Source organism: Ammospiza caudacuta, chromosome 2 (genome assembly GCF_027887145.1).
Source record: "Ammospiza caudacuta isolate bAmmCau1 chromosome 2, bAmmCau1.pri, whole genome shotgun sequence".
Taxonomy (NCBI): domain Eukaryota; kingdom Metazoa; phylum Chordata; class Aves; order Passeriformes; family Passerellidae; genus Ammospiza; species Ammospiza caudacuta.
The window spans coordinates 88,716,982-88,737,228 of record NC_080594.1 but is presented as its reverse complement, the minus strand read 5'-3'; the positions used below and the strand labels follow the sequence as shown (position 1 = coordinate 88,737,228).

Sequence of the window (20,247 nt, the reverse complement as noted above, 5' to 3'; positions counted from 1 at the left end):
AACTCTGATTAGGACTGGATCTTGACAGTGAGCTTTCTTCATGCCTGAATTCTGCTTTTCTGGTTGCTTAACCGTGGACTGAGTACGGGAAAATTTTACCTTGGCTTTCTGACCTGCTTTGGTTTGCAGCTTTTCAACCCTCAGGGGAAACATCCTACTTTTTATTCATCCTTTTCTCAGGTAAAATTTTAATGTGCCATACTGAAAGTGTAAGAAGAGAAATTTTAGTCCAGTGCTTTGAGCCTGAAGCCCTAGAAGTCAATGTTTCCGCTTAAAACTCTCCAAAGAACCCCAGTTTAATTTTTTTTTTTTTTTTTTTAGATCACCTGATTTAAATGAAATGCTGGAAAGTAACACTTTAAGCTTATTGTACTTCACTATATCGAAATATTTTAGTATTCAAACACTGTTTTTCTGAATTTACCTAATAATTTACTGCCAATAATTTATCCCTGCTAATGCAGTTTTTTGCCTATATAAAATGCTCCTTTATCTCGTTTCTTGTATCGTTTCTTTAAGTGATAAAGCCACTTGTATCTTTGAAATGCTTATGTCTTGTGTGTAATCTCTGAGCTTGAAAAAAGTACTGCTTTTGTGTTTTACCCAATTACTAAACAGCAAGCTCCCTTAAAATACAGCCTTATCTTTGTGAATGTGAATAATTAATTTACACAGATAATTTCTATTTAGTGTTTTATTTCCTGACAGAGACTATTTGCTGAAATGGGTTGACGCATACACAGATGGAACTTTTTTCTTGAATAGCATTGTAGGTAGGAAGGTTTGGTTGACAGTTAATGTTTGCCTGACTCTTAGTCTTAACTGTCACACACAAAACTCAATGTAGAAGATGCTAGTTCTTATTCTCTCTTCTTTTCTATAGCTTCACTATCAGGTTTTTTAATCTGAGGGGATCATGGGAGTATAGCATGCAAACTTTCTGGATGCCATGGGTTGAAAGTTAGGTAAGAGTCAGGGAAAGTTTTTACATGTGAAAATTCTTTTCTCCTTATCCCTTCCCTCTCTGATTGCTCAGACTATGCTGTCATTAACAAGGTTTCTTAGAAAGTATTAGTAAAATGCAAGAATGTTCAGTGTTAGTGGCACAAACTAATTGTTCTGTTGTCTTTAAACAGGTACATGTTATGTTCTGCACATACTATTTTAAATATTGTTGCTCATTTTTACATCTGTATAGTTTTCTCATGGCTGCTATTGTTCATCCAGACCCTGGTTGCTACCTTGCTAGACTTTGCAGGAACAAATTCTGTTATTGCTCAGTCTTATTATATCACACCAGAATTCTCCTCTCTGATGAATATAAGTAAAACAAAAATTAAAACTCTAGGGATTGATTGAAAAACAAGCCTAAACATTAAGATCTACAGTTTTCATTCCACAACATAATACTTGAAAAATTACAGCTTGTGCATTAGAGAATGGTAAATGAAGGATGAAAGTGCTGAAGGTTGATTGATAGTTATGGTGGGAAATGAAGAATAAAAGTGATTTGTAGTTAATTGAGGGAGTCCGTTCATGTGCACACTGTCATTCACACTCCTGGACAAAATGACAACCAAACCTAGCCTGTAAAAAAATACTGTTTTCAGAGGACTGTGTTCTCATCCTGGTATTGCTTTAACCCAAACTTTTTTCTTCTTTTGATTTTCATTTGCAGTTCTGTTTTGGTAGTTTGAACCTAAAACACATGGGTGTCATTTCTGTCAGTTTCTGTGTCTGTAGCAAGTCGAGGACTTTGACAGCTGTTTTCAAGCCCATTCTCTTCCATGCAGGAAGAATGAGGGTTTTTAATTTTCCTCACTGATAGACTCGTAGCATTGTAGAAGAGAATCACTGAATAATTTAGGTTGGAAAAGATTGTTATTTGAGTCCAACCCTTAACCTAACACTGCCAAATCCATAGCTAGACCATGTCCTTAAGTGCCACATCCACTCATCTTTTAGATACCTTGAGAGATGGTGGCTTAACACTTCCTATTACCAGTTTTTTCTTCAAATGTGGTGATTTGTTGTAAAATGGAGATGTTAGCCAACAGTATTTGGTCTTGAGAAGTGATTTGTTGGCAAAGCAGTTTGTTTCATAGGAATAGCTAGACAAATAGATGCTTCCTATAAGGTAGTGTAGGCAAATTGGAATAGTCATCATCACCAATGCAAAGTAAAAATTAACACTATAATCACTACTATTACAGTTACCAATAACTGTGTAATGATTTATTACAGCTTTGTCCTAATTTAAAAATAGCAATTTATGTGGTAATGAGGGAATGTAAAATATCATTATAGAGCAATATAAAAAAATATCTCATTACTGCAGAGCCAATCTTGTTAGTCTTTTTATTCAGAAGTCTTGTGAAATTTGGGCAGAACTCAAGTGGCCCTGTAGTTCTTGAACAGAGATCATACTGTGATTTTTATGTAGTTATGTGCCTTCTAAAAATCTGGTTCTTGTTGCTTTGCTTCTGTAAATGTGTATTGGTCTACATTTTTTATCACTGATGTGTTGTGTAAAACCAGAATAAACCTGGGTTTTGGTTGAACAATGTAAGAAAGGTTAACTCTCAACAAAAAATAATTTTATTTTAAAATTTATGACAACTCAGTAAGACATACTCCATTTAATTTGGCTTGTAAAAATATTTCTCAATATTAAAATTTTAAAAATATTTCTAAATATTTATGATTTATGCAGGAACATTAGTGCTATTTGGACAGACTTCAAATGTGGAGGAAGCTTTCTGTAGGAAGAAAAGTAGTTTCATTCATGAAATAAGTATCAGTTCTGAATAGTGGAGATCTATCAAAAGATCTCTTTTTTAAAAGGACAGGATAATTCAGAGTAGTAAATAGGCATAATAAAATAACAGGAACTTTTTGCAGCTTTTCCCCTCTACATGACATTGTATAACATTCCCTCTTTTGATTTACTCAAGAGTCTTTTAAAATTCTCTTGATTTATCTGTTGAGTTTTTTTATACACATGATCAACTCATATGTGTCCAACAGTAATGTCTTCATGGATTTTAATGAGATTCAAGCTCAGGTTCTGGTTTTTTTCACCAGTTTAAATCCACAATGCAGGACTAGAAGAATCCTATGGTTGTCCTAGATATGTTTTGAACTGTCAGATGTTTTTAAAGTTTGTAGGCACTACTTGTTGGTAGTGTCTGCAATGTGATAGTTACAAAGCTGATTGGAATATAAACACTGTCTGTCTCAAAGCCAGGGCATTTGGATCAGATGACCTTAGTTTTGTTTAAAAACATTTTGATTGGTTTGATAAATCCCCATCTCAATTAAAACCAGCATGCTTGAAGATTAAATGACTGTGCTAAGCAGCTAGGTTACCTTAGGTAGCCCTGAGTAGCAGTGTGACACTGCAGTTACTCAGATGTGCTTACACTGTCTTTTAGGGAAAGTTACTGCCATATATTAAATAGCATTTCAGAGAACTTTGAGAAGGCTGGAACATTTGTTGACAACCTTTAATTGCTCTCTTGCGTGTTGTATACACATGGTTCTGCCAGTATTTTTTCTAAGTTTCTGACAGCTCTTCAGGACTATCTTGGGTTTAGGCCAATAACAAAACAGTCCTGTAGCTGAGTATCCATATTTAATCTTATTGTCAGCACTTAGTGAGGTATTAACACTTTAATTGTTCTGTCAACAACACTGTGAGCACTCTTCTAGTGCAAGAAAAAAAACTCCATCTGCAGCTCAGCAATTTCATGTGTGGCTTGAATTCCTTCATGAACTGAGCAGTCACAAATGAATGCAATACACAGAAAAACTGAGCAGGCATTGAAATTGCAGAATCACAGAGTGGTTGGAAGGGAGCACAGTGATCATCTGGTCCAGCCTTCTTGATAGTGTAGCTATTTCATATTTCCATGAAACTCAGTTCTATTTTTAAGAGCACTGTAGGGTAAGTTCTTTCTAATAAGACATGATAACATTAAGACTAAGTTATTTCCTTTTTCATAATACATTTTGGAGGAAATAATCTTAAAACCTTGCTACATTTTGGTTGGTATTTGAATTAAAAACTTATCATGATGAATCTGAAATTTATACCTGATAATCCTTTATTTGTTTGTATGTGTTTATATCCATGAAAGACCACAGGCAACAAGAACTGTGTTCTTCTGTCTTTTCTTTTAAGACCTGAACAAACATTTATCATACAATCAAATTACAATTGTATTTTTTACCTCTGTCAAGAAAAATTTAAAAAACCAATTCAAATAAACTTTCAATTAAAAAAAAATTGAACAGTTATAATAGCTTACCTGTATTTTTTTATTGTTTATTTTCAATTTGAATTTCACTGGAAATGTCTGATAAAAACGTGACCCTTGTTAAGTGTTCTGTTTCAAGGTTAGACCTTTACTGTAAGATCAAATTCTCTTTAGCATTAATACACAGTGCTTAATATTTTTCTTTTGCAGTGTAAGAGAATTTTGTCCGGAACATCCAGGAAAAATTATCACCTCATATTCTATTTATATACTTAACTGCAGTGATTAAACAGATTAAAAAACACAGATTTCTAGCACTGTGTTCTGGTCCTGAATTTTGTTCCTGATCCTGCCAAGATTCAGTTGTATGCCAATTTGCATCCTTAAGTCTACTGCCATTAATGTTCACCAGAACTCCTTAGCCTTGAGCTTCCAGGTAGACACGTGCATAAACCCTCTTAGGCTTAGAGCTCTTTATTCCATGAATGCTGTTCTGGTGGAAGAGCTAGCTGTAGTTTCTTGCTATTACCAATTCCTGTGTAATGACATTTATTACTGCATTTTGAGGCAACTCATTACCAGAAGCTGCTAGACTCCTATTTAGTTATTAGCTGGGTACAATTAGAATTGCTTTAATCAGCTGAGCTTGTTCAGCTGAATTCACATTTTCTTTTGCTGAAGGGGAGATCTGAGTTCATCAGCTGGTACTTCAGACACTTCAAAACCATGACCTTAAATAATCCTGGATGTTCTGACCATACACAGTCAAAAAGTATGTGTTACTTAATTGTAATTGTAAAAATGAATTAGAGAGAATGGTTATCATCTTTCATCACTGTTTGTACCCACTTTAATGTCTGGTTTTGCAACAGGGGATATAGCCTTCCTAATGATATGTACATACAAAGTCTTACAGGACAGGCCAGCATGCAAGTTCTTTTTTTCATAACCATCTAAATTTTCAAGTACTTTAAAACTACTTGGCACCTCTTTGATAGTCTGAAATTTGGATGATGCAGGCAAAAAATATTCATCTTTACATGTGAAGATCCCTGTCTATATATCAGATGGCTTTAGACCAATAGACTGATTGTTACCAGAGATAAGCTTCTGTCAGAACCTTGGTGTTTTCCTGTCCTCACTTCTCTGCTCAGTAGCTTCCCAGAGGAAAGCTTCCTGAGTTTTGCGTGGCTGATACGCCTGCATTTCCTCATTGTAGGAGGCCTGGGGGTAAGCGACAAAAGACAAAGTTCAACATAGTTTCCAAACTTCAGTGGTTTGAATATTCTCTGGAGATTTTTGAAAACAGTGTAGAGGAGAAGGTGCTTCTGTGGGAAAGAAAGATGTCCAACAGAAGCTTCTGGCTTACTAGGGGCAAGTTTGCATCAATTCTCACTATGCAGGTTAAAATAGCATTTATTCTTTAGACTTAGTTTTGAGTCAGCTAACTCTGGAGAAAGTAAACCACTAATTCAGATTTCAATTTAGAGCTTAATGTATTCTTCCAGCCAGTGGGGCTAGAATAATAGCAGTATAACTAAAAAAACCTAATGTGTCTTTTGGTGTAAGAGTGGCATCATTTTAGAGTTAGATTATGTCACCAGTAAGAGCTAAGTAATGTCCAGCAGCTACACTGACACCAAAGATGCTGAAAGAAAGAGAAATCCTAGTGGCCTCAGCAAAAGAAAGGAATACAGAGCTTGTCTTGGCTTATAAAGTCCTTGTCTGAAAACATGGAAGATCTGATAGGAAATGTGCATTGGCTAAACCAAATCAAATTCAAAACCCTATGAATGAAAGAGTGCAAAGGCAATGTGGTCTGAAGGGAATGAATCTGAATTGAAAGAGAAGTTGCTTAGGTTTAGCTAATCAGATTTCATACAGATTTTACTCGAAGTTAGGATGATTTCAGGGCTAATGAGATGCAGTAATCTGGAAGGATTTTTTTGATCTGGAACAAACAGGCTAAAGGACGTGAATGTTGAGGCAAAGGTAAAAAGTAATACACTACATTATTTCTACTTTCATGTCAGGCATCTTAGGTTTGAGCTTTACTTTGAGCTACCAGACCTAGCACTGAAAGTTTCTTCAACAAATTGCTGCTGAAAAATTGGAATCATGATGATGAAGTGGTACAGGTTTTAATTTCTGGCAATTATTTTTGTTGGGTAGGAGGAATAGAACCATGTTTTTCTTAAAAATACATTATCCATATTTCTCAGTAGTTATACCTGATAAAAAGAACTTGTGGTTATTGGGGGCAAAAGTATTTAAAGTGATTATTTATGTTGTCTGCAAAATAATACTAATTTTTTTTTCTCCACAGTAAAACCAACAGTTATTGATGTTGACATTTACGTTAACAGCATTGGTCCTGTATCATCAATAAATATGGTAAGTGACTTACTTACAAAGATTTTTATCTGGATTGCTGATCTTGGCATCAATACTAACTTTTGAAAAAGACACTAAATACCACAGTGATAAGTTGTTTTGATTCTGATTTACTCCTGTTTTCAGCTGTAATTCTGGTTTTTATGTCTCATCAAGAGAACAAATAAGCAATATTATGCTCTGTGTTGTCTATTGAAAAATGCTGGTAGATTTTCAGTGATAAAATAGCCATCTTAGGAAAAAAAAAGTTTGAAGTGAAGTCATTTTCAAGAAAGCTCTTGAGATGTTGTTTCAAGATGCAATCAAATATACAGTTTAATAATGTGGAGTTAATGAAAGTCATCATATAATAACAGCATATTTATTTGGAATTCATCATCTTTTCAGTGGTTGCTTTTCTTTCACTGAGTTACCAACAGTATTGAATGTAAGAGTATAACTTTGAAGAAGTTATTCATAGATGTACTGTATGTGTAAAGGCAGGAGAAACTGAGAATGTGATTGTGTGGCAATAATAAACCTATGGTTGGTCCCTTGTTACAGTCTGAACTCTAGGTCTTTCCTCAGTGCTGCAGCAACATAATCAGATTTAGAAAGCAAGCTGAATGTTTATGTAGATATTGGGTTATGGGTAGTTGTGGCTGCTTGTGCAGCTTTTGAGTTTGGATTCATCATATTATGCCCCTTCTTAAATTAGTTTGATTTTTTTTAAATACAACTTGGAAATGGAGGGCCTGTTAATATCTTACAGTACTTTGAGATTTTAAAATAACCTCTTCAAAGCAATGTCTCTTTTCACAATGGCATTCAAAGGCTGCCGTGTACAGTGTTCCTATGAGAATGTAATGAATGCATTGCTTGTATCTTTTGTATTTTTGGAAGAAAAGCTCCTGAATTTAAAAGGTGTCTGTTCAGCCTTATTCTTTGGTTTTGCCTATAAATATGAAAGTAGGCAAATCATTGCAGCATATCAAATAAAAGGTGGTCAAAGACTCCTATGCACCCTTGTAGTTGAAAATCTGACAAGTAAACACAGAAACAAATTATGGACTGTGGACATCTTGGTGTCATATTCACCAACTGTGAAATGTGTTGATTGATATTTCATGTGAAGTACTGAATGTCAAGCAATGGGAGTAGCTGCTCCATTCTTGAACTAATAAATAGCTAATTATCTTGTCCTTCCCTGATGGCCTGCTGTGGATACCAGTCTGGTCAGGGGGAGAGAAACAGCAAAACATTCTTACAATGTCTTCTGGGAATTTTAGGGAGTTGTAGGAATGTGATAACTTGCTAGTATAAACAATCTGCAGGTGGTGTTTTCCACTTTGTTTTCCTGTTCTTCTCAAGGATGGTGTGTGAGAAAGATGTTTTTTATTAACTAGCCAATCAAGTGGGAGTGTATCGTATCGGTCTATATAAACCAATAATCATTAATCTTTTGTAATAAAGCTTCTTTTTCTGCCCTTGCAGTTGGGTCTCTCATCTGTTCTTGGGCCATTCTTGGCTGAAGGGTGACAGCATACCATAATGATTCACTGGAGAACAATTTATTGGAGGGTCCTCTGGCTTGCATTTACTCTAGGAATGGGCACTCTGTTCCAAAGCAATGGGGATAATGTGTTTTTGCTCTTTGCCTCTCTGAATTAGTTTGTAAGTAGAATTTTGGGGTGCTGGAAGTGTTTGTGGAATAATAAGAAAGCATTTCATCAAAAGTACTTCAGGTAGGAGGAAAAAATTAGTAATATAAGAAATCAGTGGGTTTTGGAAGATTATTGCAGCACAGACTTACTTATGTATTAACTTTTAGTTCAACATACCTTTTGAGTTCAAGATACCCAAAATAGATAAATGCACTAAAATATCTGTTTTAAAAACGCATATTGTATCTCTTTTATAGCAAATGGTCTTGTTGGGATGGTTAATGAGTGTATGACATTGAGATATTTCTTGCTTACAGCTGAAGAAAAAATATGTGTAATGTGTAAGGGCAGAATGATAAGTAAAATAATGAAATACAAATACAAAATTTAGGTATCTGAGGTTTAAAGACTCAAGATTGCATAAAGTTATATTTAAACTTTTGAATAGAAATGGACATTATTTCAGGTGTGCTTGTGGACAGTACATCCCACTGAAACTACCTTAGAATTTTTGAATTTCTTTTCTGTTCTCAAACCTAATTACCAATATAGGAAATTAACATTAGGTACTCAAATGTTGCAAAATTTTGTCCAAAAGCTCCATTTCTGCTCTGTTACTTTGGAGTTTGTCCAAACATACATAAGATAGCAGTAATGATCTTGCAGTCTCAAATTTACAGTGAAGATGGCAAGTCCTCACAAAATTGCAAGCCACTGTGCTGTATGATGGCTTGTCTCTGAAATGGCAGAACTGATTGAAAAGCTTCTTCTCCCCCAATTTGTGTTATTTCAACTGTTTGGCTACAGTGCTCAGTAGCCATTATTTGGAAGAAAAAAATTGAACACTTTTTGGAATTAAAAATAATTATTTATTTACTTTTAAGTAAGCAGTTTTTCATGTAGACTGTGAACCGCTGAAGCATGGGTACACAAAGAGTTGAACAGAAATAGAAGCTAGAAATTACCTGTGTCAGAGGAAGAGGAAGAAAGGAAGAACAGATAATCTTCAGTCTGGTATCTGTCATATAAATGAAATTTCAAAGGGAGAGGAATGTGCATGAAAATCTCATTTCAGGAGAAAAAAAAAGGAGATTCTTGGTAGAGACCAGCTATGCTCTTTTTCTCACCAGGACAAGAAATTTTAACTTTCTTCCCTTAAATTATTATTAAAAGTTGAGCTGTTCTGTCCAGGCAACTCGGTAAGATTTATCAAAAAGAGTGATGATTACTTTGATTTCCATCTCTTCTATTTCAAGGGTGAGATCATCAACACGTACAAGGCGGACTTTCCTGCTGTGTACTTCCAGACTTAGACCTTAGCTCAATTACTTTTTTCTTAGTCAGCAGCACTTCTGAGGGAAAATCATGTGGAGCTTCTCTAGAAATCAAACTCTGCATGTATATTTTCTGATCAGTTTTCATCAGTGATTTTCATCTAGTAGGTGAAATCCAGGAAATAATTTTCTTTAAGATATTTTTTCAATGGGTGTTCAGCTGAACATTCAAGCCGATTTTGTAGAGCAAAGCTTTTCAGGTGTCACTAACTGTTGCAATTATGCTTAGACTTGAGCATGAATGTTAATATCTAATGGATTCTTTAACAGTCAGGAAAAAGACAGTTGCTATCAGATACCTACTTGTAGCAAAGTTAATCTCAGATGAACTGCATGTGAATACAAGGGAGAATGAAGCTTTTTAGAGTGAGGCTGTAACTGCCACAAGGGGAAGAAATGTTAGGGACGTCATCAAAAGGGCTTCAAGTCAAAGGAGAGGTCATGTTCTGTGGCAAAGACACCAAAATCCACAGGGATATTCGGCTAACCCTGCATTCCAGACTTCCTGCAGAGAGTTTCTGCCACTTCCCCTAAAAGTCTTATCAGTGTCTCATTTTCTGGGTACTTTCAATATGTCTATTTTAAACCTCAAGATTTCCAGAAAGAGTAAAACAGTAATGTGGTTGGTCTTCTATTAGAGACTCACCATTATAATATCTTTATGAAGACAATAGAAACTTGTTCTCTTAATAGACAGGAGTGACTCTTCCTTTGTCTGTGACATGGAAGATTTCTTTGGGTCATGGTTTAAAAAACCTGATATAAAGAAACAGGTATTGTGTAATAACAGACAAGGAAGAACAGACTGAATAATGAACTTAGTGATACTAGGAAGTGATTGTGAGTGGCAATAGCTTTAAAGAAGTAATTTCAGCGTTTTGAGTTATGACATGATGGTATGAAATGGTAGATACTATTGATAGTATAAGTATTTTGAATTTAAAATTCCGAGATACATGAATGCCCATTCAAAAATTTTAGGCTGTCTTTTTAATAAATGAAAGCCATCTCATATATAAATACCTTGCCTGTCCTTTATCAAGAACATAATAGGACTTAGACTCATTTAAAGAATATAAAATCTGGTTTATTCAAAAGTAAATGACAAATGCATTCTATGAGCCAAATTATATGTTCTTGAGTGCACATTATATCTCTTTGTCTTGGTTTTCATCATCTAATAAAGTAAGTTAAAGAAATCTTCAATTTTCCTTTTCAAGGTGCAATGTCATTAGAGACATTAGGTTGTAGGATGCAAGATTTTAATTCAATCTTTTCTTACTGAAAATATTTGTTTTATCTGTAATTATAATGACTGCTCTACCAAATTAGAAAATATTAAGGGTCTTCTAAATGAGTTCTCTTAATTAATTTTTAATTTTAGAATTCATTTACAGTTTTTTTTTCCTCATGCTTTATATTGTAAACCAGATGTGTGAATTTCATATCACTCAGTTTTTAGAAATCTGACTTTTAAATTCTTTTTTCTTTAGTATATTCCATTGAAAATGGTGTCCAGGAGGCATATGATTTTGCATTAAAACCCATAATCCATTTTTCATCAACCCTCTGGTTCTTGTCAATAGCTGTACAGGTTTATAGATTGCTTTGTAAACCATAGACTTAACGTGGCTTACTGTAGCCTGGTTTTCTACGGATAAGCAATACTGGCTTGTCTATAAAAGAACAGAAAAGGGAAAGAGACCAATAATCAAATTGGGGACCAGACATAAATAGTGGGGGGGAAAATCCCCTAGAAGTAATTTCGTGAAACTGAAAGGTAAACACTCTGTGATTAAATAGGCTATTAAACTTCAGTGGCATCAAAGTCTGTGTATTTATGCATTCACACATACAGGGTTAACTGAGTAGCTACAAGAATCTGAGATTGCAGCACAAATTGCTAGTGAAGGAAGAATTTTACGCCTGCGTGGTTTTTGCAACTGGAGTCTCATTTTAACACAGCTGTACAGAAAGAATGTTGAAGAGAGTGGGAGAAGCAACTTTATAAACTGTACTTACCTGTCCATAAAAATAGTAATTGGTTACCTGCTGGTCATCTCTTTATTCTCAAGTATTCTTAAATGGCAATTCAGAGTGTTTCTTTTATGTACTTCATCACTTCATTGTATCGTGTCCACTCTCTAGACTATGCCATATATGGGTGCTGCATTATGGGTGCTGTATTTTCCATTTGTTCAGTTAAGTGTTCTAAAATAAAAGCAGTTTTTACTCTCTTTTATCCTTTAATGTATTGGTGGACTTCTTTGAACTTCAATTTCAAAGTCCCCACATGCTCGTTTTGCTTCTCCACTGGACACTATAGGTATCTTAAAGAATAAAAAAAATCTTAAAGAAAAAAAAAATCTTAAATATCTGGAGACTTGTCTAAAGTACTACTCAAAGCTTATGATTAGGCTTGAAATTCTTGCATATTTTCAGTCTTTATGTCCATTTGTTTGATATATCTATTTGTCTTTATGTCTGTTTGTTAAAATGATTGTTAGAACAGCTGCAATTATAGAAACATAGCCTGCTGAATCTTTCCATCATATGGCAGAGCTACTTTATAGCCAGATTTTATCCCGTTTTCAGCCCCCTGTGAAATACCCCCAAGTATTTCCTTTACAGGTATCTTCTCAAAGATAGTGCAAGTCACTGTTTGAGCACAAGGCAGATGCCCAGTTCGTTGTTAACTTGAAGTGTGTTTTTCTAACTCTATCTCACTATCTCACCTAATCTATTTATAAAGCAATTTTGTAGGGAGATGGTTTCAGTTATTTTTGAGGAGTGAGTTTTCCAGTTGATGAGTTCAGAGAATCACTGTAATAATGGAATGCCTTGGGCTATTTGTATTTTCCCCTGAAAATCTTACCGCTCCTTTGTTGCTCTGTGACCTAAGAGAACACTCATGTACTGAACTAAATTTTAGTCTGAGTGAGTCTGTTTACAAGGACTGATATACTAATCATACACTTAAACATTCTTCTAGATTGTGATCAGATTACTGTTCTTGTTTCTAGAGCATATTTATATACTGTCATTAAGTTTGGATCTCTCATAATAAAAAGATGTTTGCATTATAGAAAACTTTTAAGATGAATGGACTTTTTTCTGATAAAACAAAATCACCTCTTGTACAAGCTTGTTCTTGTTGCCTTAAGCTCTGGTAGTCAGTGCCTCAGTATGAAAATATTTCTGGGAGGTAGTAGTAATAAAATGAAATTTGCATCTGTCTGTGGCTTCTGTTCCACCACTGGCCTTGTGAGAGGCTTGTATAATCTCAAAAGTGAAACTGACTGGAAAAGAGGAAGCTGGGCCTGGGGAAATGAACATGGATTGATTATTTCACATATCACCTCGGCAGCCTCTACATTTGGTCTTCTTTAGAGCTCGACTTTGTGTAACTAAAACAGGGCCTGGGAGATACAGAATTGTATAAAGAAGGGCCTTAGGCTGCTCTTGTTCAAGGTGCAATGGGATGAATTAGAATAATGTTAATTTTTCTGCAATGTAGCTTGCGTGCTGTGATGTGCAGCAGTAAAATGCATACTGCTATAATTTACTGCACTGGCAGGAAATCCAGTTTATTTCTTGGAAGAGTGATAGATTCTGTCATAAGTCTTTGGTAATGGACTGATCTTAGGTCTGCTGCTCTGTCTTATCAGAATTCAAGCAGATTGTCCAATATGGGTGAACTTAGCCTTAGAGTTGTGTCAAAAGGTGTATGACAAATGAGCAATTTAATTTCAGTAAGATAGTAAAATTAAATGTCTCATCTGCTCAGTAGTGGGTATTAAAAAAAAAATTGAAGAGCAGCCAGGCTGAATGTTTTTGCCATAGATAAACAGGGAGACAATATGTAACTGGTACCTCCTCTTTGAGGTAATGTATTAGCCATCACACAAAAAGTGCTAAGAAATTCCTTTCCAGCTGGAAAGTTTTTCAAACTTTAAAACTTTAGTTGCAGTTTTTAAAGCTTGATTTCTCCCACTTCAATATTTTTTTTCTGCAGGCCTTAGGCTTTAGAAGTAGTGTACTCAGTGTTAAAGTTCCTTTAGAAAGCAGTAGTTGCCCTTCTTGTCTGTTCAGCAATACATGGCTTCACATTCTTTATAGCCAACACTTGAGAAAGTTAGTTTAGACAAACTATGGCTAAATTGCTGTAAAGGATATTGAATTACTTTAGGGTAAATTGGCAATCTCTTAGCCTAAATCAGTTTTATTTTTGAGTGGTCAGGTGTTTATCAACTTTATTTTAGATTTTGAGTTTTCCATGATTGCTCCATAAAAGAGTAATTACTTTTGTGTTGACCTGTTTATTGGATTCCTGAATGATATTGATGTAATTTAAACTATGGTTTTGAGAGTTTGGTCTTCCTTAGTGCTTTCAGTTATGGATTTATTCAGGAAGCAAATGGATGTTGCTGATTTGTTCTGTAAATACTAGAGATGTACTAATGACAAGTTTTCATATGACTTCATGGTATAACTTTCTGGGGATGTAGACCTACATGTCACAGCATCCATGGAGCAATTCTAGCAGCATTATAAATGTGCTTGGTAGTTAGGAGGGAATATCTGAATACAGGATGACTCCCTGTAAACCATTGGTGGGCCACAGAATCATCTTCAGTTTTCTGTAAGGTTTTTTTGTTTGGTAAAGAATGAATACTATTCATCTGCATCATTTGAATATCAGAACAATGATCAGCATTTTCCGCACCATTATTGCAATGAGCAAAACCCCAAAGACTCTCCCTAGCTTACTTTTTTTTTCCTGTAAGAGAGTTTGTCATCAGTCTAATTGGTTGTAATTTCCTTTTTTGTCAGATTTCTGAAAAAAAAAAAAAGGTTTAGAGAATTTTATTACATTTTCTTTCAAGATTTTTTAGTGAACATGGTGTCCCTTGACTCTTAAGTACTCTCAGATATGGTTTTTCAGGTATAGACAAGGTATTTCTGCTGAATGACTACACAGAACTGAGGAATAATACAAATGCTTGGTTTCTGCAATTAAAGAGGTCTACAGCCTGCAGGGTTGTATTGTATCCCAGCACTTCCATGCTTTTGCTAACACCATACACTTTCCTCCTTTTAAATCAAAGTAGTCCTAATTTATTGCTTTCATGGTCTGGAAAAGGGGCTTTTATGTGGTCAAAAATAGTGATATTCTAGGTTCTTTATAGGTTTTCATAGCTTTCTTCCTCAAAGATCTTTCTACCACAGTCTTCTTTTGTATCTGCTTGTCATTAGACTTGTAAGGTACAGGTGGTTCTGTTACATTCTGTGTTGCATTGCGTAAGTTGCTCCCTACACTTAAAACTTTTATCTTCTCATGAAACTTTGTGGCTCTTTTCCCGCTTCTGCAAATTTTATTTTCAACCCTTGAAAGCTGAATAAATGTTGTGAGAGAAAGCTGTTATTATAACTATTACTAACTTTTTGTACACTACACAGAAGCAGATAGTTTTGACCACAGAGTTTTGGATATGTTTTAGTTAAACATCCGAGACACTAAAGTGTAGTGACTGCTTTGAAACTTACCACAGGCATTTTAATGGTGATATAATAATTTTACTAACTGTTGAAGGTTTCTTTAAGTTATAAATGGTAAAGGTATGGAAACTATTCAGGGGTCTAGGAGGATAAATTCTCAAGGCTGTTGTGAGATTCTTAAACCAAAGAAACTACTGTCATCCTTTCTGACTGTTTCCTGTGCTTACCCCATAATTTATCTAGCAAATTGCATTTCTTGGGAGACTTGGGAGTAGGGATAACTGATTCTGGTTTTCTTGCAATTGCTTTTGTATATTTTTCAAGAACAGAATTTTAAAAAATATTTAAGGAACTTAGTAACGGGAGGTATTAAATACCTAGCCTTCATACCTTTGTGAATGTGGCCCTCTGTTTGTCAGGTCAGATTTATGAAAATTGCAACAGGTTCATAAAAGTATGAGGGTGTCAAACTCTTTTTTACAGTGTCTACCTTAACATAAATGCCAATTGTTACATGAGCTCCACTGATATTTTTCTTGCATATTTAGTGAATATTTGAATAAGGTGAGATTAGAAATTTAGATGAAATCTTATTGATTCTTGGCATACCAGAAGAAATTTGGTATGATTTTTGTAAGTATTCTTCCTTGGGAATTCTGGCCTAAACAAAAAAATATGTAATTATAATAATAGGATTGTTGTACCTGTTTTGATTTGAGATTTCAAATAACTGTATTTGAAGGAAGGAGTTTAGGCCAGCTATTAGAAAGAAAAATGGAAAAAAAACACTTGGTCTTGCAGACTCTTCATCATGTTGACATAGACACAGTGATGATTGCACTATCATACAATTTGCTTCTGTATTACTGTTCTTCTATGAAGCCAAAAGTTCTGTGGAGGCTATGCAAGAAACTGAACAGATGTGGTACAGCACAGGGAGCTGCAAGAGAGGGGGAAGTCCAGAAATGTTTGGTACTATTTTGAGAACATTCCATGAGACAGCCATGCTATTTCAGACCTCCTGGTCCTTCTCCTTAAGAGAGATTACTAAATCCTTCAAAAGAAAAATCCTGGAAACTGAATTTCATAATCCTGTTGAATACAGAAAAGCACCAGCTCAAAAGTGACATGGGTATTGTGGCTCTGTACTTGTGCTCCTGGTAATGTCTGCAAGTGGTAACTGCTCATCACCTTTCCTGTGTGTTGCATCTTTTTCTCCTTTGGTTGCATGTACTAACCTTTCTCTCTGTTGTCTGTTGATTCTTGTTTTTACCCAGAATATGTTTATCTAAACAGGCTAGAAGTTTGCAGTGGTTCTCTCAGATAAGAAAAAGGACATGTGTGCCCAAGATTTTAAGACTATTTCCACCTGTATTGTCTAACCAGTAAGTTACCTCTGTTTTCAGACCTTGCCTTTCAAAATCCTTCTTGGAAACAGTAGCTGGTGAACTCCAGGGATTGTGAGCTTTGGCTGATAGTTCATGTTTGGTAAAGTGTGTTGGCTAACTGAGACAAAGAAATAACTGTCCTCTGCTTACACACACTCCATATATCAGACTCTGACAGCTCTGTGCTTTCAAATGGCTTTCCAGGTAGGTGTTTCCCTGAGGTATGTTTGCTGCAGTGTGCACAGCATGTGTTTCTCATTACCTAGAAGGCCTGTAGATTGTGGTCAAATTACAAAGCAGTCAAATCTGTGAATTATAGAAAGGTACAATAATTTTTTTCATTATTTATAGAGATTATTATATTGGAATCAAAAAAGCTTTTTTTTTTTGGTTGTCTAAGTGTACCAGTTGCTGAATTTTACTACTTCTAGTAACTGAAGGATTGGGATCACCAAAAAGCTTGCTGGTCTTTCCCACTGCAAATGGAAATAAAAAATTTCCTCCTGTATTACTTATCTGTCTCATTCTTGGTCTTCATTACTCTGGGTGAAATTGTGCCTTAAGCACATGCTCACTAAACATCTGGCCATCTTTAAGGCAAAGCAGTTTCAATTTTCCTAAGCTAGATTCATGCATTATGCAAATGTTACTTCATTAGACACTGAGATGAGCTATCAAGCTATATTGTTTGGTCAGAATAATGTAGGCTCAATGCTGATTTTAAATCAGACTATCAATTTTGGATAAATTCAGTTCATGCAATCATTTTTGCTTGTGATTCAATTAGGGCATACATAGTGATTGAGGTAAATGCAGTCAATGATTTTTTCTCTGTTTCTGACTTATTCTGATACCTATATGTAGTGTGTGGAACAGCATAAACAATAAAAGAGCTAAATTAATCTCTCAGAAAGTGAATAGAAGTATGCCAGGCATAATTTTGAGCCATGTTCTCCTAAAATACTCCACACTGAGAGTCTAATTATAAGACCGAAAATTACCCAAAGTCGATTTTGGCGCTAGTACATATTGGATTCTCACTGCCTTCTGTCTTTTCTTTGAATTTGCACTGTGTGGAGAGTGCAAAGTGAAACACCTGTAAGTTGGGGAATTTCTTCTGTTCTGGATGAGGCCAAATAAATAGGAGATGTATACAGTACCACAGGATCTGCCTGATGCCTGACATTGCAGTCTGAATTCCACAGGGGACCCAGTTTCTCACCTGACATAACTGGTTGAATTCATCAGTGTAAATGGAAATGTGATCTGTGCTAGCCTGCTGCTTTCATATTTCCTTTTACCTAAAGTACGTTTTATTGTTTCGAGATTAAAAGGTTAGATACTAGGGGTTTTTATTTTGAATAATATTATAATTTAGTTTATCATTCTTTTGCAGAGTATATTAGAAAAAAAAAGTAAAAAAAAGACTGCAAGATCGTTTGATTGCCCTCTCCTGGAATCTCTTTATCTTCATTGTTTTCCCTGCAATGTGTTCTCTAACTCTCTGGTGTCTGAAACTGTATTTATGTAAATAGGTCTGAGCATTACTTTGCCATCTGGATAGTACTGTAAAAATGGCATAAAGAAAAGGAAAGTGAAAACAAATATAGGAAGCCTGAGAGAATATCTTAAAAAGAGAAAATTGGACCTGTATTTTGAGAGCTGCCTAGCTGGACCAGCTAACAGAGTTTTTGATGGATTGTGGCACAGCTAGGTAAGCTAACTGAAAAGAGGCAGATTAAAATAATTATATGAGAGTTTCTTCTGGATTTTTAAAAAGTCTGGCTAAACTGGCATTGCGTGATTGTTCTAGATAATGATAGCTGATACATTGAATGGTCAACTTGTGTAAATTCTTTGGTTTAGCTCAGATTTATACATGAGGTTTTGGTTGACATAGTAGTGTTTAGGAATGTGGCTTCTTTCTAGATATCTCAACACCTCTTACATGTGGAATTAGTTTTTTGTGTTCTGTTGCTAATATATTTCAGCCTGTAAAAATACAGCCAGTGATAACTTATTAGAATCTCTCAAATTTCAAACTCTTTATAGGTCTAGAGTTATGAGTATCTTTGTAAATTGCTTTGAATAAAATGACAAACAAACTAGTAGTCAAAATCATAATTAAATTAAATTGAGGAGCATGCCAAAAATCTGTCAGCTTCTAAGTAAATGATCTGATTTATGCCAAGTATCACATGGAAGCTAAAATCAGGAACTTGATTTGTGTGGAGGGATAGAATGTAAGAAAATAGTGCAGAAGGCAATCTCACACCTGAGGAGTTGCAGCTGTACCAATCACCAAAGATTAGGAAGAGGCCTGCCCTTAACAGGCCACAGCTGTGTCCAATAAGAGGCGAGTGCTACAAAAGGGATGGAGTTTGTTTGCTGTGCTGTGAAGAAGAAGTAGTTAGTGCTGCAAGGAGGTGTCCATGAGAAACCAAGAAGGTATGGAACTTTTGTAATAAGAGGATAACAGATTTGAAAGTGTTTTTTGAATATTTTGTTTATAATGGAGTCTTAAAAGGCTCAGTTTCTCTTTTCATTCAGAATTCAAAGCTTGTCCATGGACTAAATCTTCATTTGTTTGAACTGAGTGTTTTCCAGAGTGAGGTGGAGGGCAGGGTCAGTTTTACACAGGAAAAACTCTAGGCAATTTGAAATTTATTTACTAATTTGTTCCTGTGGCGCTCTCTTGGAATATAAAACTCAAAATGGTGAAATAAGGGTATAAAGTACTTGGGGTTGATGCTATAATCTAATTAAGTATCTATGTGATATTTTTCTTTATAAATAGTGGATTTCAGAGCAATATTGTAAAGAATAGCACATATACATTATAAAATTTTGCCAAAGGCAGTTCATTCAGTGGTTTGGCTCTGAAGCAAGTATAGGAGCATGTATTTTTTTCACTTTCAAAAGCAAGTGACCTTCCAACTTTCACAAGCTTTGCTAGGTCATGCTAGTTAAAAACGACATTAAATTTTAAGGCTTTGGAGGGGGAAAAATGGTGCATTTCCTGTATGTCAGAAATGCTTTCTGTTGTCTCTGAGGAAATCTGCCGGCAAATGTGGCTGCACATGCTCTGCAGAAAAAATGGTTTTAGCAGCTTAAGTCTCTGATTCCACCTGTGTTGTACATATTTTAGTGTGAATGTGGGCCAGATTTTCTGGAGAGCTTACATTTGAGCTACTGAAGCTGGTGTAAAAGAGCAATGATCTGTGCTCCTAGTGATCTTGCTGTAATGCAGCAGCAGTGAGGAGGGAGTTGAAAAGTCAAAATTATGGCTGATTTTTTTTTCCTCACTTGTATTCAGGCATAATAAAACAGTCCTGCATTTCTTGATAGTCTACCATGGTTTTGCAAAAGTAGTTTCTCCTTAAATGTATGCATAATTTCTCTGGTCTGAGGCTCTGTGTTTGGTACAGGAGTTTCTCCTTCTTGCTACTGTGGTTCAAGCAGGTGCTTGTAGGGACCCAACAGGAGGGCCTTGGGGTTGGAGCTCCAGTGGAACATAACTTCTGAATTCTGTCAGGGTTGGTGCTGTCACCACTGCCCTGGGGACCCTGCTCTAGTGCCCAGCCACACTCTGGGTGAAGAAACTTTTCCTGATGTCCAACCTAAACATCCCCTGACACAGCTTCAGACCATTGCTGTGGGTCCTGTCACCGGTCACCAGAGAGAAGAGATCAGTGCCTGTCCCTCCACTGCCCCTCATGAGGCAGCTGTA

The 20,247-nt window shown here is 35.6% G+C and overlaps 1 protein-coding gene and 1 long non-coding RNA gene across 4 annotated transcripts in view; both read left to right on the top strand.

The window, feature by feature from the left end:
- GABRG3 (gamma-aminobutyric acid type A receptor subunit gamma3) overlaps nt 1-20,247 on the top strand; it is a 290,448-nt gene that overhangs the window by 9,922 nt on the left and 260,279 nt on the right. For all 3 annotated transcript variants that reach the window (XM_058824566.1, XM_058824561.1, XM_058824560.1), the window contains exon 3: nt 6,586-6,653. In XM_058824566.1, coding sequence (XP_058680549.1) covers nt 6,586-6,653 — 68 coding nt within the window. The remainder of the gene's footprint in view (nt 1-6,585; nt 6,654-20,247) is intronic.
- The window catches only part of LOC131571804 (uncharacterized), a 37,160-nt gene continuing 35,835 nt past the window's right edge, over nt 18,923-20,247 (top strand). The window contains exon 1 of the long non-coding RNA XR_009275990.1: nt 18,923-18,965. This is a non-coding gene — a long non-coding RNA (uncharacterized LOC131571804). The remainder of the gene's footprint in view (nt 18,966-20,247) is intronic.